This window comes from Grampus griseus (assembly GCF_964374135.1).
Source record: "Grampus griseus genome assembly, chromosome: 2".
Taxonomy (NCBI): domain Eukaryota; kingdom Metazoa; phylum Chordata; class Mammalia; order Artiodactyla; family Delphinidae; genus Grampus; species Grampus griseus.
Window position 1 is genome coordinate 78,734,897 of NC_139018.1, and position 25,560 is coordinate 78,760,456.

At 35.4% G+C, this 25,560-nt stretch overlaps 1 protein-coding gene across 3 annotated transcripts in view; it reads right to left on the reverse strand.

Moving 5' to 3' along the window:
- Positions 1-25,560, reverse strand: part of AQR (aquarius intron-binding spliceosomal factor) — a 121,683-nt gene that overhangs the window by 82,818 nt on the left and 13,305 nt on the right. For all 3 annotated transcript variants that reach the window (XM_082649008.1, XM_082649007.1, XM_082649006.1), the window contains exons 5-14: positions 23,417-23,537; positions 21,270-21,410; positions 19,497-19,565; positions 18,347-18,447; positions 15,882-15,958; positions 12,610-12,674; positions 11,362-11,478; positions 9,300-9,413; positions 7,491-7,594; positions 1,534-1,636 (exon numbers count right to left, since the gene is read on the reverse strand). In XM_082649008.1, coding sequence (XP_082505134.1) covers positions 1,534-1,636; positions 7,491-7,594; positions 9,300-9,413; positions 11,362-11,478; positions 12,610-12,674; positions 15,882-15,958; positions 18,347-18,447; positions 19,497-19,565; positions 21,270-21,410; positions 23,417-23,537 — 1,012 coding nt within the window. The remainder of the gene's footprint in view (positions 1-1,533; positions 1,637-7,490; positions 7,595-9,299; positions 9,414-11,361; positions 11,479-12,609; positions 12,675-15,881; positions 15,959-18,346; positions 18,448-19,496; positions 19,566-21,269; positions 21,411-23,416; positions 23,538-25,560) is intronic.

Below are 25,560 nucleotides of genomic sequence, written 5' to 3' on the forward strand. Positions count from 1 at the left end.
ACTTACCAGAGAAGATTTTACATTATCAGAAAACAGGACAAGGAATTTTTAGAAAGTACTTGTAGTCAGAGACAACAAAAAGTGATTTGTAAGAAGGAAGGGAAAGATAGTGACCCAAGACATACATTTCATGCAAGTAAATATATCGATAAAAAAGTATTTTCTATACTTGAGTTAATTTAAAACCCTTCCCAAGGATTTCTCTCCAAATGGCACTTAAACACCTGTCACCAGGCTTAAAACACCTGCTACAAATAGTTTCCTGTTACTACCCCAAAATAAGCATATTATCTTCCTCTCTACAGTAAGGAACTGTATTTTATACCCTGTATTAGAAGTATTAGCTTGAAATATGTTACAAAAACATGTGCCCATTATTGTTCCATATGTGTAAAAAAATGTATTTACAAATCCATGCAGTGTACATTTGTATAGGTATAAAAAATGTCTGAAACGTATAAAAGACAACTCAACCTTATAGCAGTCAGCAAACAAAAAACAAGTTTTTTTGTTAACCCATGAGACTGGCAAAATTGAGGCGACTCAGCATCCAATGCCGAAAAAAGCTTAAGGAGACATACTTTAATACACTGTTGATGGGAACATACAGCTTTTGGAGGACAGTTTGGCTGCATCTTTTATCTTTTAAATAAGCACATCAAATAATTTCACTTCTGGGTACCTCTCCTAGATGTCCACATATGGGCACAAAGAGGCATATATTAAGACTGCATCATTATTTGTACTAGTGAGCATGCAAACAACCTAGATATTCATAGTGGCGTATGGTTAAATACTCATCCACTTTATGAAATATCTCACGGAAGTTTAAAAAATAAAGTATATCCCTTCCCCTCAGTTTTGCTATGAATCTGAAACTGTACTAAAAAAAATAAAACCTCACACAAAAAAGTATTAGTTTAAGAGCTGATGCTCAAACTAATACTCATTTCCCAAAATGCTTGAGAAATCCCTTAGAATTCTTAAACCACTAAGTCGGTAATAACTTTTTCTATTTTTAAACATTCCTGAGCTCTCTAGTGATAAAGGTATGGCTTAATATTCAAGGTACTATATTTAAATAATAACTTAAAAATAAACAGATAAATAGATAGATATCTGTGTGTGTGTGTGTGTGTGTGTGTGTGTGTATGTGTGTGTGTAGGTATAACTGTGATCTCTTAAAGGCAGGAACAGTGTCGGCCATCTCTGTATCTCCAGTGCTTGAATCCAGTGCCTGACACAGATGTTGCTCGGAAATATCTGATGGAACAAATCCATGCTATAAAGCAGTTTTAAGAGGTAAGAGACTTGAAAAAAGAAATCTAAGAGATGAAAAAGAAATCTGACAAAATCAAATGATGATATAGTTCCCAAACAAGTAGGCATTACCTACCAATTTTTTAGCCCAGAAAAAAATCTGTACCAACCTACATCTTTAAGAATGATTCAAAAAAAAAAAAAAAAAAAAAAAGAATGATTCAAAAAAGTAGGGAAAACCACATGCAAAATTCAAAGAACATTAATATTTACCAACAATTCTAGAAGAAATTCTTTATCAAAAGTCGTGTCTTCACCTTTAGGAAGAGTTGGTAACAAGCAGAGGTATGATGCCACCTGGTGGAGTGTATTTGAACTGCAGAATAAAGAATATTTAGATCAGAATATTTTATTACAATTTAATTCATTTTTGAAACATAATTTTACAGATAGCTTAAAAATTTTTATGTAGAAAATATAATCCTATGATACAAGCAACAAATATATTAAATCAGCAAAGAGTTAAACCCCTAATACAGAATTCTCAAATTGTCTTCTGCAAACCTCTCATGGTCCCCAAGATTGTTTCAGGGAAGCTACAAGGACAATACTTTTTTTTTTTTTTTTTTTTGGTACGCGGGCCTCTCACTGTTGTGGCCTCTCCCATTGCGGAGCACAGGCTCCAGATGTGCAGGCTCAGTGGTCATGGCTCACGGGCCGAGCCGCTCCATGGCATGTGGGATCTTCCCAGACCGGGGCACGAACCCGCGTCCCCTGCATCGGCAGGCGGACTCTCAACCACTGCGCCACCAGGGAAGCCCGACAATACTTTTTCATATTAATACCAAGACATTATTAAGTTTTTTTCTCACTGTCTTTACATATACAGTGACAGTGCAATAATGGGTAAAACTGGTGGCACGGATCAAGGCAGTGGCACCAACCAGTACAGTAAGTGGTCCCAGCATTCCTCAATGTGACACAGTTATTGAAACAAACAAAAAAAAACCCACCAGTTTTGTTTAAAAATGTCCTTGATGAAAGAGTAAAAAATTATTAAGGTTATTAAATTTGGACTTGAGTATCTGTTTTTTAAAAAATCTGTGTGACAGAGTGGGAAGTACACATTTTGCACACAATTTTTACTTGTGTAAAAAGAATGTTTGTCAGAACGACTGACAAACTAGTTATTCAGAGTTGAATAACAGCAAAAAATCTGAACAAAATAAACCTAACTTCAAGGAAAATAACTGACAGTATATGTTGCCAAAGATAAAATTTGAATTTCAGAGTGAAAAATTGAAATTTTGAAAAACTTGCATTTGCCACTACTTACCTGACAGCTTTCAACCACTCAAATACAGTTTCATTACCCCCCAAAGCCCCTCAAACTCTCTATCCCTGTCCCTGGTAACCACTAATGTGTTTTCAATCTCTATAAATCTGCTTTTTCCAGAAGGTCAAATAAATGGAATCATACATTATGTAGCCTTTTGACGCTGGCTGCTTTCACTCAGCATAATACATTTGAGATTCACCCATACTGTTGTGTGTATCTGTAGTTGGTTCCTTTTTATTGCTGACTAATATTCCATTGTATGGATATTTCCCAATGTGTTTATTTACTCACCAGTTGAAGCATATTTATATATTCCAGTTTTGACAACTATAAAGCAAGCCACTATATATATTTCTGTACAGATTTTTCTGTGAATGTAAGTTTCCATTTCTTTTGGGTATGTCTGTGAGAACACTAGATCGCACAGTAAGCACATGTTTCTGCAAGAAACTATCACATTTTTCCAAAGTGGCACTACCATTTTGAATTCTCATCAGCAATGTATGAGAATTACACTTGCTCCACATACCGGTCAAGAGTTAATACACTGTTGTTTTTATAAACAATTCTAATAGGTACATAATGATATCTCATTATGATTTAAATTCGCTTTTCCTAATGACTAATGATGTTAGGCATCTTTCTATAGGCTTATTGAAATCTATATATCTTCTTTGGTGAGGTATCTGTTCAAATCTACAGCCATTTTTTTATTAAGCTGTTTTCTTATAATTGAGTTCTGAGAATTCCAGATACCAGTCCATCATCAGATATGTATTTAGCCAATATTTTCTCCCAGTTTGGGGTTTGTCTTTCATTCTCTTAACAATGTCTTTCAAATAGAAATTTTTAATTTTGATGAAGTCCAATTTATCAGTTGTTTCCTTTAAAGACCGTGCCCTGGTGTCTACAGAAATCTTTGCACAAAGCACAATCACAAAGATTTTCTCCTATATTTCCTAAGTTTTAATTTTGATATTTAGGTCTATGATTCATTTTGAGTTAATTTTTGTATATGATGTGAGGAATGGGTCAAGTTTCATACTTTGCATATGGCTGTCCAGAACCACTGCTGAAATTATTTCTTTTCCACTGAGTTGCCTTGGCGCCTTAGTCAAAACCCAACTAACCATATACCTGTGGTCTATTTCTGAACTTGACCCTGTTCCAGTGATCTATAATGTCTACCCTGTTTTCAATACCACAATGTCTTGATTACTTTAACTTTATAGTAAGTCTTGAAATTAGGTAGTGGAAATTCTCCAATTTTGTTCTTTTTCAAAATGGTCTTGACTATTCTAGTTCCTTTGCCTTTCCATATGAGTTTTAGAATAAGCTTGTCAGTTTCTATCAAATATCCTGCTGTGACTCTGACTGGAAATGAATTATATCTATAGATCAATTTGGGCAGAATCCACACCTCAACTGAGTCCTCTCATCCATGAACAAGGTGTATCTCTCCATTTTTAAAATCAATTCACTTTAATTGCACAGACTTCCTTAACATGGTTTCAGATACCACAACGAAACTTTCAAGAAATCTATCAACTGTCAAGTTTTGATATGTATCAAAGAATAATATTCCTAAATATGAAAAAACTTTTAAAATAAACTTCCCTCTGTGTAAGAGTGGATTATCTTCATTTACTTCAGGCAAAATAACATCTTAAAACAAACTGAAACCAACAACAGATCTGCAAATCCAACTGTCTTTCATTAAGCCAGACATTAAAAAGATATGCAAAACTGTAAAACAATGCTACTCTTCTCACTATGTATTCTTTTTTTCATTATGGAGTATATATTTTTCATTAACAATATGTATGAAATATACAATGGATTTTACTTGATTTTTAAAATAAATTAAATATTTAAAATTCCTCTACTTTTAATTTCTAATGTAGTAAATATAATGGCTATAATCCACATTAAAAAAGTTCTTTGTGATCCTCAATGATTTGTAAGAGTATAAAGGAGCTCTATGGACAAAAATAAATTCCCTGGACAGACTATATAGCTATTAAATGTAAGAAAAAAAATCTACAGAAGTGCTTAAAAAATATGATATTTTTTGTAATCTTTTGGTGAAGAAGGCCTTCTAAATAAAACATCTGTGGGCTTCCCTGGTGGTGCAGTGGTTGAGAGTCTGCCTGCCGATGCAGGGGACACAGGTTCGTGCCCCAATTCGAGAAGATCCCACATGCCGCGGAGCGGCTAGGCCCGTGAGCCATGGCCGCTGAGCCTGCACGTCCGGAGCCTGTGCTCTGCAGCGGGAGAGGCCACAACAGTGAGAGGCCCACGTACCACAAAATAAATAAATAAATAAAATACATAAATAAAATAAAACATTTGTTACTGTTATTAAAAAGAAGACTGAAAGATGTGATTAAAAATTTAAAACATCTGTAATAACAAAATATACCATAAACAAAGTTTAAAAGGGAGAAACTGAGACAAAATAATTGCAACAGAACTAGACAAAATAATAATATCCAGGTTCCTGGATATATAATATAAAGGTTCCTTATTTTAACAAATCAATAAAATGACAAACAATGGAATACAAAATAGCAAAGGATAACAATCAGAAAGTAACATACAATCACAGAATGCAAGTAAAACAATGAGAATCTTTTTGTCCTTGGATTGGCAAAAATGAAAAACTAATTTACCTAGTGTTGGAAGGGAGAGAAATAAATCTTTAAACACTATTGATGTAAGTGTATAATTGGCATTTTTTTGGAAGATAGTTTAGCAATATGTAACAAAATTTAAACACATAACCCCTTTGAGTCAGCCATTCTGCTTCTGGGAATCAGTACTAAAATTTTAAAAATATAAGTAAAAAGAATGTTCATTGCCTAATTGTTTGTTATAGTCAAAAAATTTTAAATTAAAGATCCGTCAATAGGTGAGTGATTAAAAAATAGTATGGTAGGGCTTCCCTGGTGGCGCAGTGGTTGAGAGTCCACTTGCTGATGCAGGGGACACGGGTTCGTGCCCCGGTCTCGGAAGATCCCACATGCTGCGGAGCAGCTAGGCCTGTGAGCCATGGCTGCCGAGCCTGTGTGTCCGGAGCCTGTGCTCCGCAACGGGAGAGGCCACGATGGTGAGAGGCCTGCGTACCGCAAAAAAAAAAAAAAAGTATGGTAGACCTGTTCAACAGAACTCAATGCCATTATTTAAAAGAAGGAAGTAGACGTGTGTGTTACTATAAGTTATTACATATCCTCATATGAAAATGAATGACCAGACCAATCTCAGTTTGCTTCAGTTTAAATAGCCAATTAACTACACATAAATTCTCCCCAGAGTTAAGGAAAATGAGGAGATAACAGAGCACAATGGTCAAAAGTTAGGGCTCAGAATAAAAAAGAATGAAATCTTGCCATTTGCAACAACATGGATGGACCCTAAGGCCATTATGCTAACTGAAATAAGTCAGAAAGAGAAAGACAAATACTGTGTGGGTCACTTATATGTGGAATTTAATGAGTCACTTATATGTGGAATTTTAAAACAACCCTCCCCCCCAAAAAAAACCAAGCTTACAGAAACAGGGAACAGATTGGTGGTTGCCCAAGGCAAAGGTGGGTGAAATGGTAAAGGAGATCAAAATGTACAAACTTCCAGTTATAAAATAAATAAGTCATGGGTATGTAATTGTACAGCATGGTGACTATAATTAGTAATAGTGTACTGCATATTTGCAAGTTGCAAAGAAAGTAGATCTTAGATGTTCTCACCACAAGACCAAAAAGTTCTCTATATATGGAGATAAATGCTACCTAGACTCGTGGTGATTAATTTCACAATAAATACAAATATTAAATCATTGTGTTATACACCTGAGACTAATATAATGTTTTATGTCAATTATACCTCAAAAAAAAAATAATTAGGGCTCAGAAGTCAGACTACCTAGGTTCAAATCCTATCTTTGGGGCTTCCCTGTTGGCGCAGTGCTTAAGAACCCGCCTGCCAATGCGGGGGACACGGGTTCCAGCCCTGGTCCGGGAAGATCCCACATGACGCGGAGCAACTAAGTCCAGGCACCACAACTACTGAGCCTGCGCTCTAGAGTCCATGAGCCACAACTACTGAGCCTGTGTGGCACAACTACTGAAGCCCGTGTGTCTAGAGCCCATGCTCCGTGACGAGAAGCCACCTCAATGAGAAGCCTGTGCACTGCAATGAAGAGTAGCCCTCACTCGAAGCAACTAGAGAAAGCCCGTGTGCAGCAACGAAGACCCAACGAAGCCAAAGATAAAATAAAATAAATTTATAAAAAAAAAAAAAATCCTATCTTTGCCACTTACTTGCTGTGTGACTCAGGCAAAGTACTCAACTCTTCTGTGCCTCGGCTACCTTATATGTAAAATGGTACCTACTCCTCTCACATGAATATTTTGAGAATTAACTTATTTATATACTAGTAGAGTACCTATCACAAACTAAATAAATATATGCTATTATTGCTATTTTCAAAAAAGTATACTTAACAGAGATGCCAGAGAACATTACAATTTAATAAATTTTAAACATGCAAAATTTTTCTTATGCCTAACCTCTAATATCACATAGGATGAACATTTACTGGTTTCTGTTGTATGTTGTTTACGACTGATGGGATACCAGCTTATATTCTACTCTAAAAAAATTTGGGATCTAGGAAAAATATATAAGTTACGAAAAATAAAAATTTTACCAAAATAAAGAGAAGATGTGTAATTATATTTAAGTGACTCAAAGATAACAAATGCTAGAGAGAAGCACTAGTTCTAGTTGCCAATAAACAGTAGTGCAACAAGTAACATCACCTAAAGTAGTGCAAAAGTAACTAAAACAAAAAAGAAAATTAAAATTCAGTTGTCCTTTCATATTGCCTTACCTAAGAGGTCCAAAAAACTTGATCAAGGATTCCCGAGTATCTACTTCTGCAACATTTGAGAGGGCAAAATCATAGAGCTCAGGGAAATGTGCAAAAGCAGCTCTCTAGAAAAGAACAGAATTAACTAATTAATTAATGCCTACATATTAATATAATAAATTACAACTTATATACTGCATAATGGAAAAAAATTTTTTTTAATTAATGCAATTCTCCTTCTTATATGCTTCTCATATGTGACCTCTGCCTTATTCAAAAGCATTAGCTTCAATGGGAAAAAAACAAAATTGTTCTAGCTGGAGAGTATAAAGAATCAATGTTCAGTTTCTGATTTCTAAAACTGTATTTTGCATATAAAGGAAAATAGCCAGGAAGGCCAGCTTCACTGACAGGAGAAGAGAAAGAACAAAACAAAACACTTTATGATCAAGAATTGGCCTAACAAAACCATAAGAAAGTCTCAAGGGCAACTCCCAATGAAGATGTATCTCAAGGGAGAGGCCTACAGCATAGTGTGCTTGTGCCCTGCTTTACTTTGGAACTCTGGAAAGAGAGAACCTCGCAGGGTAACACCTCCAACCAACGTGGGGTAAGCTGCAAGGAAACAGAAAGAGCAGCATCATGCTGATTTGATTAAGTGTGTGTGAAATAACATTCTTAGTCCTCCATAATGCTCATGTGGCACTGGGAAGATCCACAAGTTTTCACGTGCTCTGTACTGGATGACACAGAAGGTTGCCAAGGTTATCGATGAGCCTGCCATGAAACAACTACAGGCAATGGCAAAATGACCCTGAAACCAAGCCTGAAAGTGAGCTGCCTGAGCTAGGAAATGAAGGCGAGTCAGCTCCCAGGAGGACTCCAGCACCATCAAGAACAAGGGCTGGGGGGCTTCCCTGGTGGCGCAGTGGTTGAGAGTCCGCCTGCCAATGCAGGGGACACGGGTTCGTGTCCCGGTCCGGTAGGATCCCACATGCTGCAGAGCAGCTGGGCCCGTGAGCCATGGCCGCTGAGCCTGCGTAACGGCCGAGGCCACAACGGTGAGAGGCCCGCGTACCGCAAAAAAAAAAAAAAAAAAAAAAAAAGAACAAGGGCTGGGGCCTTGTCAGTAGGCTGACAACCAAGCTCCAAGGGCACAGTCATTGTGCCTTGCTGGTGGCCGAGAGAACAGCCACACACCACACCCGCTGTGGTCACTTCAAGGGCAGAGGCAGAAGGACAAAAACACTAATGTTCTGAGAAAAGCAGGAAAACATGTCTGAGCTGATCATGAAAGACAATTTGAACTTAAGTTTGGCTGAGTCTTTACCCAAAAAAAGACTCTTTAAAATGTAAAGAACTGAATTACTTTAAATTGAGAAATAAAAGCTGCCACCAGACAAAACTGAGTTCAAGAGCAAAATGTGCTCAGTAATAGTAACAAAGGTACTTTTGGGGCACATCTGAGCTGCACTGGTAAATTTCAGTCCCATTACATGTGTTTATCTTTAAAATGTACAAAGCACTTACACATACTTTGTCAAGTTGAAATACCCTTTCATAAAATAAAACTGATACTTAAACACACTACACTGGCCCAGTAACTAATATTTTTTGAGTGTCAAATATCAATATACTGAGTCTCAAGATTGAGAACTATAAAAGAAAGCATTCTTTTTCACGAATCCATCAGAATTAGCAATATTTTAAAAATTCAAGATGAACACACTATGAAATTAGTACCTTTCCTATTTGTACTACATAAAATCTAAATTATTTATGACTCAACTTCATGGAGCAGACGCAAAGGCTATAATGCATTTCAATTACCTGTAGAGAAGTAATTCTATCATAGTGAATCGTAGTCATCTCATTCTCGGTCAGAGCATTTCCAGTCTGATCATTAATCTCAAAACCAGTATAGAACTTAAGCATGTCCAAAAGCTGAAAGGATACATTTAAATTAATAAACTGTGTAAACATGAGAACAAGAAAGCAAAAATACGACAGTATTAAAAATAATAAAATCCACATACCTTCTTAGAGGTACTGAAGAGCTTTGGAATGTAAACATTGCAACAAACATTTCAGCACATATACAAACGTGTTTTATTTATGTGAGCATAAAGTATATGCCTTGTGAACAGACTGTTAAGTCTATTTCATACACATGGTCTACTTCTACAGGAAAGAACTTCAACTGCAATCCCAATACTAAAGAGACATTAAGGAACTAATCAAAGAAAGTCAATCATTTTAATGGAAAAAATAATCTATCTATATAGAACTATACCATTAGAGGGAACTCCTGAGGTCTTATGCCACTTAAAATTTTCTGATGAGGGTTTTGCAATTCACAATTAGAGATACTCTTCTCTATGCTTCTATTAGAAAAAACAGCAAGGTGGGAAAAGCTAAGCTAGTCATTCCTCTCTTCGGTCTCCATGGCCATCAAGCTTTCTTTGGCTTACTTCCTGGTGCTTTAAGAAGGCCTGCTTTCCCCCTGTGCTGGCAGTATCAACAGAATCAACAGAATTTGGGGCTCCATTCGCCCCCAATTTTTATTATTCTTAATTCTAATCTATGGCAGATCAAATATTAGGATTTTTTAAATTAATTTTTATTGGTGTATAGTTGATTTACAATGTTGTGCTAGTTTCTGCTGTACAGCAAAGTGAATCAGTTATACGTATACGTATATATACTGTTTTTTAGATTCTTTTCCCATACAGGCCATTACAGAGTATTAAGTAGAGTTCCCTGTGCTATATAGTAGGTTCTTATTAGTTATCTATTTTATATATAGTAGTGTCTATGTGTCAATCCCAATCTCCCAATTTATTCCCCCCCCAGATATTAGGATTTTAATGTATTTTAATATATGCAACAAATCACGGGGTAAAATTAATAACAGAACAGGAAAAAAAGGAATGCTCACAGATACAAGACAAAAGAATTCTTAGAACAGTGTGCAAATACACACATGAAAATTTTATCTCCAGCTGTTATCTGAAAGGTGAGTGTTAGAAGTCTGTTAGAAGACTTTTCTTCTGGATGACATTACAGGAAATGGGAAACCTTAATAGTGTGTCTTCCTACCCAAGGCAGCAAACAGAGTTCACTTGCCTTCCAACTCAAGGCAGCAGTCTAAGTGTATATGTACTTCCACACTATCAACTGCCTCTGTCACCCTCGTCTTATGCAAAGAGAGCCATGATATTAGGGCACAGTTCACTCGAAAGTAATGCTTATCATCTATTAATAGTCCACAGTGGTTACTGACATAGAATCAAAATATATATGAGTATGTGGGACTACATCACACATAATTTAGTCCAATAATAAAATCACATATGATTAACAAAACGTTTATCTGAATTACCTAATCGCCTCAAATTTAAAATGCTTAATTGTTTTACTGTTTACATTAATAAAATGAATATTCAGAAGAGAAAAAAGGTTATAATATAAAATTAGTATAGGCCACCTATACAAGAAGGCATCCGTTTTGTATATTAAGACTTGGTTTAACTTTTTTTTTGGCGGTACGCGGGCCTCTCACTGCTGTGGCCTCTCCCGTTGCGGAGCACAGGCTCCGGACGCGCAGGCTCAGCGGCCATGGCTTACGGGCCCAGCCGCTCCGCGGCTATGGGATCTTCCCGGACTGGGGCACGAACCCGTGTCCCCTGCATCAGCAGGCGGACTCTCAATCACTGTGCCACCAGGAAAGCCCTGGTTTTACTTTAAAATGACTAATGAGGAATTTACATCATTCAATTCAGTATTTAGCAAAATATATGTTGCTACCAGTACTCCCAGGTGCATGGCAAAGAAAGAAAAGATTGACTTAGAAATGAAAACAATAAATATGTTCAGATCCACCAGTGCTCACCTGGGAAAAAAGATGGCCATCCTCTTCTCTACGAACAAGATTGGAAAGGTAACAGTGAACCAAAAGGTGGGAGTCATCCAGGATGGTATTAAACCAGCGTCTTGTGGGGAGTAGGGCCTAGAGAAAATAATCACCACAGCAATAAGTCTGCATGCTCTCCCAGCTACAGGTGAAGTCGACTGATACATAGTGCAGAAGTGCTAATCACATACAAAGTACCCTCAGCCCCCCGAAAGACACTCTGCACAAAGCAAAGGGTCTGGTCCGTGCTGTAAATAAATTCAGTGGTAATGTTTCTAAATAAAATCCAGCACTGGAAGAAATCTCAGATACCCTGGCCACTAGTTTGCAAACAAAATCCTATATGAAATCCCAATATGTATTGTGTGCAGGTTTAAAAATGGGGAAAAGGGAGTGGAAAACCCTAAATGGAGATCCCTTTCTCAGTTTCCTCTTCCCATATCATTCTTTGACAGTCAGAAAGACAATACTGAGAAACTATGACAATCACAGTTTGGAAACCACTAATCTAGTCAAATACCCTCATGTTAAAGGGGAGGTTACTGAGATCCTCAGAGATTACAGTTACTGGCAGAGCTGGAATCTCAATGAAGATCTCATGAATGACTGCGAGTCCAATACTCTAATCCTCATGTCTAGAAACCACCCTAGCTCTCCTGATAAGGAATGAACAGAAAGGATTTTCTTTCAATTTTCTGCATTAAAGAGGGAGAGGAAAGGAATGGAAATGAATTCAATCTGAACTATACCAACTCTGCATCTGAACTCTGTATCAAAATCTTGCACCCAGTAGCATGAAATCTTTTTTAAAAATCTTAATTTTAAAAATTGACTACAGCAAGCAGCTATATCTTTCTTCATCAATAATATTAGGCACATTTAGAAAAGTGAGATGATTAAAGCGATGGCCATAAATCTACAACTTCAGCCCTTTTTAAAACTCTACGTAGGGGTATTAAATATGACACAAAATAAATTGCCATTGCTGGACTCGTGTTTAATAACTACACTAAATAATGTTTTTTATACAAATGCAGCCATTTGACAGTCATCTGAAAACTTCAAGGGACAATCACTTTTGACTTTCTTCTCTATAAGACATTTTGAAATAGGTACAAACAAACTAAGGCCAGCTTGAGGTGATAAAGAAGTATTTCATATATAGTCACAGGCTTAATCTTAGCCTCCTTAATGATTATGCAACAGAAGTCACTGCACACTTCTTACCTCTAGATCAATCATAAGTTCAATAAATCTTTCACAATAATGAACTTTGTCCATAGTGACAGGTTCTAGACATAACAGAGAAAACATGTTAAAACTTTCTTACTTAGGGCGTTTTATGGTACTGTATCTTAAAATTGGCAGTTATTTAGTTATTTAAACAAGGTTATTTGTCTCATTCATCAGGATTGGACTAACTATGGTTCAGAGCACAGACCTCACATATATTTCAAAAAGGGCAGGCCTTACCCTTACAGTAAGCTCTATAAATATGAGAAAATGAAAAATGCAGCTTAGATGAGAGAAACATTTTAAAAATCAGACGTGCAAAAATATTTTTAAAGTGTTAATTTTTAAAAATGTGTACCAAGTGATTAGATGTTGAAAAAACTTGAATAGAAGAACTAGAAAGGCAGTTTTATCTCAGTTATTGACCTACTTTCCTTATTTTCTTCACATACTAAACATCTAGAATTTCTTTCATATGCATAAACACATACACGTATGTGTACCTGTATACACACAAAGATATATATATATATCTCTTTAAAATGCACAGAAAATGGGTGGGGAAGATACAAAACAAACTAATTAAAGGGATAATTTTTGTGACTTTTTTTCACTGTACATGTATTAACTGACATTAAAATGTCAATGACACATAGAGCAATAAAATATTTTTTAAATCACTATCTTGTGTTATTCATGAGCATTGATGTACTATTTTTAAAAACATTTTTGTTTTTAAAGAATTACAAACCTTGTGACATGACATGCTTTCGGATTACAAATGTCTTTTTTTTCTAATGTCAGAAAATGTTCTGCTATTTTACCAGCTGAAACCAACCTGACAAGACTGTTTCAATTGAAGAGGAGATAATTTCAGGGTCCCTAGGCTAAGGACTCCCAGCAGCAAATAAACCAGTGCTAGACCTGTAGAAGGCATCCTACAAATGCTTAAATAAATCCACTCTTTTACTTGTAGCATACAGGAAAATAGAAGGCTTTATGTGAAGAAAGAAATATGAATACTTTTGTAACTAACACATGCCCATAATCCAAACCCTAAAATAACATAACTATAGAATTTCACAGCTGGAAAAGACCTCAGAGAACATCTGTACTACCTCTTCATTTTCCAGGTAAGAAACTGAGGACCAGAGGAAAATAACTTGATAAAAGTATAGAACAAAGTAATGGCTGGTTAGAACTGGAATCCAGGTTTTCTGAGACATAGTCTAGGTCACACAGCCACTAAAACTAAAGAATTTAAAGGAGCGACTTTTAAATTAAATCCATTCAAATCGGTCCTCTGTTGTATCTTTTCTTCCTTATTACTGTCAAAGGAAAATAATTTTGTCCAAAATTTTAAAAGTGAACAAGAGCTGTCTTTGTATTTTTATTTATTGCTTGAGAAAATTACTGGCAATGGCCTATTTAAAATTAGAACGTGATGCTTGGTACTCAATTTCTGAGTTCTGGTGGATAAAACAGCATATTTTTACACTAATTGGCCCTACTAGGCATAATTCTTCAGAGCTGAAGCCCTGTTATTTCAGTTTCAGACATCAATGTATCCTTATTGTTTGCTTTTTATGTGTATTGTGTATTTTTCCTTTCTTCTGATAGCCGTCCTGACATCTCAGACCACCCTATACAGATTTCCTTTATAACAACTGATATGGACAGGTTGTCTGTAATGACCCTGTAAAATGAAACTACACACAATCTTTTTTACTCTTTTATAAATTAGTTTTCTATTTCCTAACTATATATTCTATCTGTTTTTATGCCCTCTCTGAACTGGCACACTATTTTCATCACCTTGTTGGTTCCTTTGCCAGAAAGTTAACAAATTTTGATTAAAGCTCAAGATCAATTTAAGAAATTTTCTTTTCTGACAATATATTATGACAATGGCAACAGTTAGTAGTTTATAGGATGTTAAAATTACTGCAGGTCCTATATTGTTGTATTTACTTGACTTTCAAACCTTTCTACGTGACATCAATTTGTTTTTTTTTTTGGCCACGCTGCGTGGCTTGTGGGATCTTAGCTCCCCGACCAGGGATTAAACCCAGGCCCACGGCAGTGAAAGCACTGAGTCCTACACACTGGACCATGAAGGAATTCCCAAGATGACATCAATTTTTATGACCCTAATTGTTACAGACATTACTGGTTCTCATTATTACTATTTGTGCCAAGGAAACCAAATCTAAGTCTTCTTTCCAGGTTTAAGGTTCTTAACTGAAAGATTTAAATACACAAATATTAAGTGACATAGATTATAAGCATATGACAATTTTTTCTTTATACTGATGCTGGTAGTAATACTGATATTATGCCCCAAATCAGGTACCATAAATTAGCATTTATAGCATTAGTATCTACTCGTCACTGAATTACAGGTGTGATTTTCCGTTGTAAACTATTACTTGGGCGGGGGGGCAGCAACATTTATAAGTAAATAATTGTTGTATTTCAGTTTAAACAAAGCTACAATCTGATTCATATATATGCTATAATCTCTGGTGCATATAAATATGGTACACCTACAGCATTGTTCTTAGATTATATTCCAGTTAGAAAATAAAATATTAACAACCTATGACATATCATACATAATGCTTATAAAGATCTTGCGAACCCAGAATAATGTAATTAGCTCTTCCTGGTACATAGGTCTCTCACTCACACACACACACACACACACACACACACACACACACACACACACACACACACACCTATCTATATACAGTATAATCATGATATATTTTGAAATTTATACTCTACATAGCATATATTTATATATGTTTCACCAATAAATGGGGGCCACGATGGAGGAAAATCCTTTCCATCTCATCTTGTAGCTCATATCTCAAAATAATTCTCCTCTTCCCCTCCTAACAATATTTGATATTACTTGAAAACACTACTCAACAAATTGTAAATGCCATGTAGATAGGGTCTGTGAGTGTCTTGTTCACCATGTCCCAGAACCTTGTTCAGGACCTGTGGCTTATAAGCAAGCTCCAAAAATAAATAAATGAACATTTTAATAACCATGCTGGTGCCCTTAAATTACGTGAATTTCTAAGGCAGCCACGATACTCAGACTGGTAACTTATTTGAAAGGGGAAGGACATAACCCCTTGTCAATATAATTTAAAATCACTCTGAGAGCAGTTTTTAGACTAAAGATTAGTAAATACTATATGGGAATCTAAATGGTAACTTCACAAATGAGCTGAGAAGAGGAAGATAGTTACCAGAAAGTGGAACTGATTTCAGTACAGAGATAAACTTCTGGATGAGCTGTGAAAGAAATCTTCTTTCTTGATAGGCTCTAAAATCAGAGAGAACAAACAGTGACCAAATTATTTTTGAGAAATAATTATTTCAAAAGTAAAATTTAAATGCTGAACAGCCTTTCTTACACTGTTCAAAATGTTCCATTTCTCTCTGAAATGAGGACCATAATTTAAACACACAGCTTCTTCTTTGAATGTAAGTACAGCACTACATGAAGAAAAGAAGAGCCTCATTACTGGCCTAATAAACCAGCCAAGAAAGCATCTCTATCTTCTTACTGTAAAAGTTTTCACTTGTGATTCAAAGGTCAGAACTAGAAAGTTTTCAAAATTTCATTTACAGTCTGCTCTTGAAACATAAAAAATCTAACATTTCAGTATGTAGTTAAAATGAGATAAGCAATTACATACTTTAATATGTTTAAACTATTAAACAGAGTATTACGATGTATAAAAATTAAATATTAGTTTAAAAAACAACTGTTTACTCATTACTAATTTAAGATGCACTATGTACCAACTAATCAAAAAACAATCATAAGGTACTGGATGGCTACAACTGATTATGCCAGTCCTGGTGGAAATAAAAAGGAGGAGAATGACTAAAATATACTTGAAATGACAAGTCATAAAATATAATTAATAGCACAAGCCAGCATTAATAAAACTGGCTGACATTAACTGAGCACTTACTGTGCCAGGATGTGAGCTGTGTTAAGTACATCATACAAAACAGTCTCATACTGACGACAGTCCTACGAAACAGGTACTGTTGTCTTGATTTCACACTGAGGCTCAAGGAGGTACAGTAACTTGCCCCAATTTACACGGCAGGTGAGTGTGAAACCTAGTTAAGTCTGATTGTAGAACCTATACTCTAAACAACTATACATAGTCTAATCATTATGAAAAGACCTGATGTTTCAATAGAAACACAGTCTGTTTTAGGAGTGCAGAAGAAGAAAGCACTGTGGCCTAGAGTAGTTGGTGTGGAAGAGCATGTAGAAGGTTACCCTTCAATTAAGTGGAGTAGAGTGGAAAGGGTAGTTAGGGAAGGAATGTTTACAAAACAATGAATAGTCTATCGATTTGGAATTAAATCATATTGAGGTAACGGGAAGAGAGAGTTTAAATTTTTTAGAAGTAGTCAAATAATGCAAAGATATCATGTAATTAGCCCAATCAAGAGGCTATTGGTTAGAAAGATACCATGGAAGAGATGAGACTGGAGTTCGAAGTTAAAGAAAGGATATTCCTATTCTGACCCTAATATCCTGTCCTTATAGCTCTCACCTCCTGACTCCCAAACTTGTTTCTCTGATATCCAGCTTTTTTCAGTTCTTCTCATTTTCAGTAATCACCAGCAAAACTCCAAGCTTCACTTCTTTTTGTCCTCAACCCTCTTTTCATAGTTTACATACTCACTACATAATCTCACTCATACTCATGACTTCAGTTACTATCTACAGGTGTATACAGACTACTCTCCTAAGTGGAGGAAAAAATAAGAGTCAGAAGAAGTTATCATAGGCCCAAGGGAAGCGAGTCCTAAGCATATAAGCAGAGGGAAAAAATAGTGAGTGGAAAAGAGCACTTAAAGATGAAGAAAGAAAAAGGATCACTGCTGGAAGATTCAGAGAGTAAATAAGGCAAGAACACAGTTAGACCAGCTAGCCTCAAAGAGAAAGCGGAACAAATCTCTTAGAGTATACAGATTCTTCCCCTGGGTCCTACTAACAGCACTTTGTTTGATGAAATAAATAATTGCTACTAGATTTTTATCCAAATGGTAATACTTACTATTAAAATACCCTGCAACCCTCATCTGCTTCCTTAATTGTTATACTTGATTTATTTTTCTCCTTAGCATGGACCACCACATAATATACCATATAATTCATCTGTTATTTGCTGCCTTCCGCAACTAGAATGTAAGCTCCACAAGAGCAGGAATTACTTTCCATTTTCTTCTCTGCCACAACCCCTATACCTATAATAGTACTCAGCAAAATAATAAACACTCAATATTTATGGAATGAATGAACTGTATAAAATGGAGTGTATTAGTCATTGTTAAGAGTGCAGGAGTAAGAAAAATAAAGATAAGTTGGAATGATAGCCTGCAGACTGTGGAGAAAATTGAGAACCATCCACGACAGAGACTATGATAGACAACAGGCAAGGGGAAGACCCAGTGATACATTTATGACTGGAGCAGAGATAAGGGAAAGGAGAAAAACGTGGTGAAGTTTTGGCTTCTCCCTTGGACCTTTGAGAAAAATATTCCTATGACAGTCTAAGTGCTTCTTAATCATTTATTTGGTTCAGCAGTATGTAAAGGAAACAACAAATCAAGTCAGCAATATCTAAGACTCACAACCCAGCATAAGAAACCAACATGGAACAAAGCTTTGGCAACATACTGTTCTCTTGCTTCTGGATCCATCTTTTCATCATTCTTTTTAATCAAGTTCCAGAATTTTCTTAGTTTAGGTGTCTTTTTTAATTCTAATTCCAATCGTGCCTGAAAGAGTGATGTGACATTAAATTATCAGTAACCCCAAAGCTTACAAGGATAAAGATTAGATCAACTATTAGGTAGTTTTCTAATGTATGGATATAATACAGAGCAATGGGATAAAACCAGAAAGCAACACGACAAAACCTGAAAACTAAGAAACGAATACCTATATTTTAAGAAACTGTTCAATTCTGACACTTGTTAATAGAAAAAAATAAGACAGAAGAAACTGCCTTTTCTAGTCAAGATTTTAAGCTCAATAATACATTTTTTTCTGATTTCTAAAATTAAGGACTTTAATTTGAAAAATGAGCATTAACATTTAGGAGCATTAAAGTTCAAAAAAAAGGGTCTGAAACAATGAACATAAAAGAGCTATCACAATAAGGAAATGCCCACACCGGCACATTCTTTCTTACCGCACTTATCTATTTTTAACTTAGTATTAATTATTTATACGTGCCTGTTTTCACCTTCATCAACTGTACCTATGAATGAGCCTGCCTATCTGGGCATCTACAAAACCACCCAAGAGCAGGAAATGGAATTCTGAATACAGTATTATACTGAAATTTGATAGTTTTAACTTTATTCCCTAAGATCTGATAATACTGGCACATATTATCCAACAAGAATTTGATGAGAAAAATGAAGTTGCTAATACTAAACATAATTCTGATCTTCTCCTATAGCTGTATATACATTCCAATCAAGAAAAATAAAAAATTCAAGTCTGTACTTAGTCTCATCCAAAGACATATATACGAGTAATAATATTTTACTAAATTAACTCCTCTCTGAGCACAATAGATATTACCTTATTTCACCTTACAATAATGAAATCAGGTGAAACATATGCTAGCTTACATATAAAAACTTTAAAACGGAAAAAACTACATCTATGATAAGTTAATGCATAGTAAATTAGACAAATTTTGTAAGCAGGAAAGGGGACTTTTAGCTACCATTTTATATCCATATTAAAGCTACACAGTCTAAAACCACATGTTCCACTTATAAATATATGTAAGTTTCTGAAATTAGATACTTACAGGCTGTAAGCCCATCCACATTGGAAGGGAGATAAGCTGCTGCACTTGACTCCGTATCAAGTCTACTTCCTGTATAAAGCATGAAGAAACCAAGTATATAAACACACCAGCACTTTAACCTAAGTCTTTACATAAGGCGCGTACTGCCTTTTTAAGTCCTGGGGGAAAACATGCCATCAGTATTTTCAAATTAATGATATTTTATTATTAAGAAGTTCAATACTTTTTTAAAAAGATACAGTCAAGCCTCATTATTTGTAGATTCCATATTTGTGAATTCATCCACCTGCAAAAATGTATTTGTAATCCCCAATTCAATATTCCCAAAGCTTTTGTTGTCATTCATTGTCAGTACAGAGCAGAGAAAAACGTGAGCTGCCCGACACACACATTTCCAGCTGAGGCTGGACAAGGTGATGCTCTGCCTTCTTGCTTCAGCTCTCACATTATACACTAGCATCTTTTTTTGGTCTATTTAGTGCTACTTTTTCACATTATTGTGGTTTTGGTTGGTGATTTTGCTATTTAAAATGGCCCCAAGCACAGGACTGAAGTGTTGTCCAGTGTTCCTGGGCGTTAGAAGGCTGTGATGTGCCTTACAGAGGAAATATGTGTGTTAGATAAGGTTTGTTTTAAGTTACAGCACTGTTGACCACGAGTTCAATGTTAATGAATCAACAACATATATTACATAAGGTGACTTTAAACAGAAACACATAAAACAGTTATACGCTGATCAGTTTGTCGTGACCAGAGGCTTGCATGAACCTAACCCTGTATTTTCCCCAAGAGCAATGGTTCAGTTATAGCTAATTCAGTGTTCACAGCTACTTTATAGAGCGTAGCTACCTCAAATAATGAGAACTGATGGTAAGCTGAAAAAAATCAAGTATTTCAATAATAAGCTAGCTTTTAAGTTAATTAAACCTAGCACCAAACTACTAATACTAATTAAATCTTGGTTTTGTTCAATTGCAGACAAGGAATCACATCTATTTATATTTGCTTTGTTTAATTTAATAAATGTTAAAGAGATAATAGTGACATATCATAAATCTTTTTCTTATGTCTTTACAAGATCCATGTGAGGTACTACATGGAAACAGATAATAATTATCCATCTACCAAGACTGTTTTCAGGGAAAGAAAAAACCCCATGCATTCTCCTGTATGGGTCTAAATGCACTATCAGTTCAGAAGCACCTATCTTTAAATAAATAGGTATATACCTTCAGATAACCACAGTAGAGAAGCACGAATGAAATAGTAATTACGGTAAATATTAATTTTTTAGAAGATAATCCTATGAAGAATGAAAAGTGTCATACACAACCCAAAAGACTTTCAAAGATCATCCATAACCACCCCTACACAGTCAACTCAAAACATAACTCTCCTGCTGACCTGCCAGCTTATGCATGAAGTATGACTGAGAAGTAATGAAACCATGTTTCTGTGTATAGCTTACACACACATCTCATTACTCAATGTTAATATTAGACTCTTTGCTGCTCTACGTCTGGAGAACTTCAGCTCTTATTATCATTTTACTTAGAGGCTAGATAGAGAAAAGGAGTGATCAAGTCTAAATCTATTAAAAAGCAAACAGATCTTATAAAAAGATTTTACTGAGAAGGGGCTGAAATCAAGCTGTTAGCATTATCCTCATTCCCCACTACCATGAAGAGTTGGCTACAGAGGTAATCTCATCTACATTCAACTGAAAAGAACAAGAAAACTTACACGTTTCCCCAAAAGATAAAGAAAAATTACCAAACTATTGAAGCAATGATCAAGAAAAAGCAGTAAGACTGTCTGTTCATGGAGTGAAAATTCACCATCAGTTTCAGCTAATGCCGCTTTCAAGATACACTTGAAAAAGAATGGGAAGTCATCTGGCTTCTTCTTAAAAGTCTGAAAAGAGAAATAAAAATTCATTTTGAAATGGCTTGCTCACCTCTTCTCCTTTAAGCAAACACTGGTGGACTTTTTAGTAGTCCATTAACAATACCTAATAATTACAAAAAGATTATTTGCTTTCTTATTAACGGTAGCAAGTCAAATACAGGTTTCTGGCAGGACTATGTGAGAGTTGCAGAACCGTTCAGCTAATAAAATAATGGCTTCAATTCCTTTATTTTTTCTTCAAGGATTAGACTGGTAATTAGCTTAAGCTTTGTTTTCTTATTAAAGATCTAAAGTGTTTTAACTCTTCTAATTTAAACAAAAGAAACAACACCTTTAGCAAAAACTAAAGTCTTCCCACTCTAATCTCAAAGACAGCCTTTCCTTTATGTTCTCTTTACTCTTAACATACAATGTTAAAAAAAAAGGTAAATAATGTAAATATATTCCAGCCTCTCTGTGATCTGCCTCCCCGCCTAGTTCCTTTCTGTTACTTACCTCTCCCTTCTTTCATAGGCATGTGCTCCAAATGTGTGGCCTACACTAGCTGTTTCACTTACTTCCCTACAACGGGTTTCCACCCACAGCACTCCCTGAAGTTGTTACAGCTGTCAAGTGCAAAGGACTCTTACCAACACTCAGCCCCTTTTCAATGCGCTGAAGGCTCCTCCTCCTTTGTCACTTTACAGACCAGTGTTCCTAGGGTTCTAGCCTCATTCTTCTTTTCCCCCTCCCATTACTTCAACTACCGTATGCTAACGATCCTAAATACACATTTTCAGTCCAGGTTTCTCTAGACCCTTAGATTCCTTTGTCTACTAGACAATTTCACCTAGATATTGCAAAAGCAATTTAAACTCAGTAAGTCCAAAACTCAATTCAATAATTTTGTACCCTCCAAAGTATTCCTCAACCCTCTTCTACCTATCTTGGTAAATGGCACTCTCATCCTTTACATTCAGTTGCCCAAGCCTGGAAGGTTATTGGAAATAATACCTCTCCCAGCTAAAGCTACTTCAATTATCAAGTCAAATCAATTCTACTTTCCAAACCTGTGTGTAACCTCGTCTCTTTATCTGTATTGTCTTTTCTCTGTTTCAAGCTCTAATCGCCAAAGTGGTTTTTATAACCTGCAAACTGATCAAGTCATTCTCTGGCTTCCCTCTCCCTTCCTTTGGTAGTTCGAAGCAACTTCACGAAATCCCTAAGATCTCTCAATAAGACACAAGGCCCTTAGTTTACTCTGGGTTCTAATCTGCCATATGATGGTTGTCACTTAATGAATATTTCAGTGAAGTGTCCATGGTTTTATCTTAAAGAATGTTAACACCTTTTCATTTTGGAGACCATCCCCTCAAAAGAGATGAAAAGTACCCATGCCTTTCCTTATTTAAAAAAGTATGACTGGAGGGGAAGAAACTCTTTTGATAAGCTGACCATTTCATGGTGGCCAAAGAAAGCCAAAATTTTGGACCTCTACTAGTTGATCAAGCCTCTACTACAGTAGCACAAAGAGAAAATGTCAGTCTATTAGAAATGTCAAAAAGGGAAAACAGATCCCAAATCAGAGACAAAGAGAAAATTGAAATTACAATATATCTGTCTCAACTTTGGAAACACTACTTTATTCACATAAAACTACAAATATATACCCCCTGCTGTGAAACAAGACACTGAAAAATATCTCATTTAAGCATTATCTTTTTGTGCTACTTAATATAAATTTGACTTTATCTGATGTAAAAGTCTTTATAACTCATGCCACTCTGTTTTAAGTTCAAAGCAGAAAAATAACTCCACATTCATAATTTTTCAATTCACAGTAAATTAAAGAAAGTATTGAAACCAAAAGAAATCTAATATTATTTTTCACACATCCATTCTTTTTCTCAACATTTATTATTGGATAAAGTTTTGTTCTAAAAACATTATTTATTATTGGTAAAAAGTGTGCTACTTTGTAATGGCTTAAGTGAGCACAGTAAGAAAGCTATGAAGTAATTTAAATCTGTTACCTCCCATGCAGGGACATTTTCTCTGAACTTCTCATTCACCATACAGCAGATTGACATTAAATAGGCTTTGCTGGACACTTCTGGAGAATAATTCATCCAGAGGTAATTTTCAAGATACTGGCTGTGGAAGAATGAAAAGGCATAGAATATTTCATTAGTTACCACCACTTCTTTGTAATATATCACTCCCCTGAAAAAGCCTAATTATTTATAACTTTTTCAAAATCAATATTTATAGTTTGAGAATCCTTCACAAATTTACCTATAATGTAGGTCAGTGCTACCTACTATAAACATATGTAGCAAATGTGGCTTTGGAGAATGAGTCTTATACTTTTAAAGCAGGAAGACCTCAAAGGTTATTGACATATATAATTATCACCATTAGAGCACTGGATATTCCCTTATCTAAGGCATTTCGTGGAGTAAAAAATAAAAATATCTGGCAAGTATCAGCTCTAAAATGGAATGATATGATGGGCAGCTTCACAGAGAAATGTATCTGAGAAATTAACATGAACTCACATCAGGACCAAATGATTTCTGGAAACTAAGAGACTTAACAAATCAAAAAGAGGATTTGTTACTTAATTTACAAGGTATTCCACATAAGTCAGTTTTCAAGGTAACTGGCATTTCCCCCTCAAGATGCCAAAATTCTTATTCTAAGACTTTGGTGAAAATATTCCTAAACAAAGTAAGTATTTCTGATTTCTAAAACAAAGCTTAGCCATTTCTTATTCAGAGTAATTATAAACATCAGTTAGTGTACGGGGTTGTAAAATACTCTCAAGCACTAATGCACAAAAGGACTTTTTGTTCCCATTTTAAATCACTCCACACGTATTACTTTTCAATTGGTTACCAGTGCACGTGCACATACTTGCACCCACACGCAGAGTTATGCATTTTAGATTCTGCTATAGCATGTAATTTTTCTACTTTCTCTTATTCTTCAAAGGTCTGCTCACATTGGTATTTCTATGGGTCTATCTTTAGCAATCATTCTTGCTTAATTTGCAAGAGCCTAGGAAACCGGTAAATAGTATTTTATCCTAAACAATGGCCAAAAGGCTCCAAGTTAGAGACTACTCTTTCATAAATAAAATGCATGAAACTTTGTATCATTCTTTTCTTATAAGCTTAAATTTTTTCCTGAATTATGCCCTTTAGAACTTCCATTACCAAGTCTGTTAATGTGAATCTGTCTGAAATCTCTTCATTTCATGGCAGTTTAGCTGGTGATAGAATTCTTTCTAGGTTGATAGTTCTACTTTTTTTCTATGTACTAGTCTCATACTACTATCTTCTCTATCATTACAATTGAGAAGTCTACAATCAATTTGTTCTTCTTCCTCTTTTAGTAATCTGTCTTTTTCTCTCCAGCAGATTTTAAGATCTTTACCCTGTCACTGTTCCTCTGTTCACAATTTGCTATATATACTTCCTGAATCTAAAAGACTCATATGTTTCAACTGTAGAAAATTCTTAACCATCATCTCTTCTAAAATGACACTCCTTCATTCTCTCTAAATCTCTTCTGAAACTCCTAATGGATCTTCTCATTCTAGCATCTAGATCTCTTAATTGTCTTGTACACTTTCCATCTTTATTTCACTTTGCTATTATTTGTTAATTTCCTCAGCTCTAAATCCCCATTCATTAATTCCCTCTTTAGCTGTGTCTCATCTATTTAATTTGCCCATTGAGTTTTTAAATTTCAATGATTTTTATTTTCATTTTCCCCCAAACTGTCCATTTTTAGTGTCCTGTTTCTTGTTCACATATTCTATGTGTTCTATTATGCCCATAATAATTTTAAACATGATTGGACAGTGTGTATCAATTATATAATTACCTGGGATTTTCTGGGGGTATTTAATTCTATTCTTTATTGTTTCAACTAAATCTTGCTTTAATGTGCTTTGTAATTGGGAGTTTGAACTCATCTTTACCAGGCTTTTAGCTGTAGGATATTTTTGCAGTATAGTTGGAATACATGTCCTTTCAGAGTATCTTCATATTTGTTCCTGCCAGATGCCCCACAGATATCATTGTCTTGCCAGAGTTTTTAACAGTAATGTCTTGGGTATTATCTGACTACACAGCAAACTCCAAACCTATTCTTTACATTTTTCAGATGA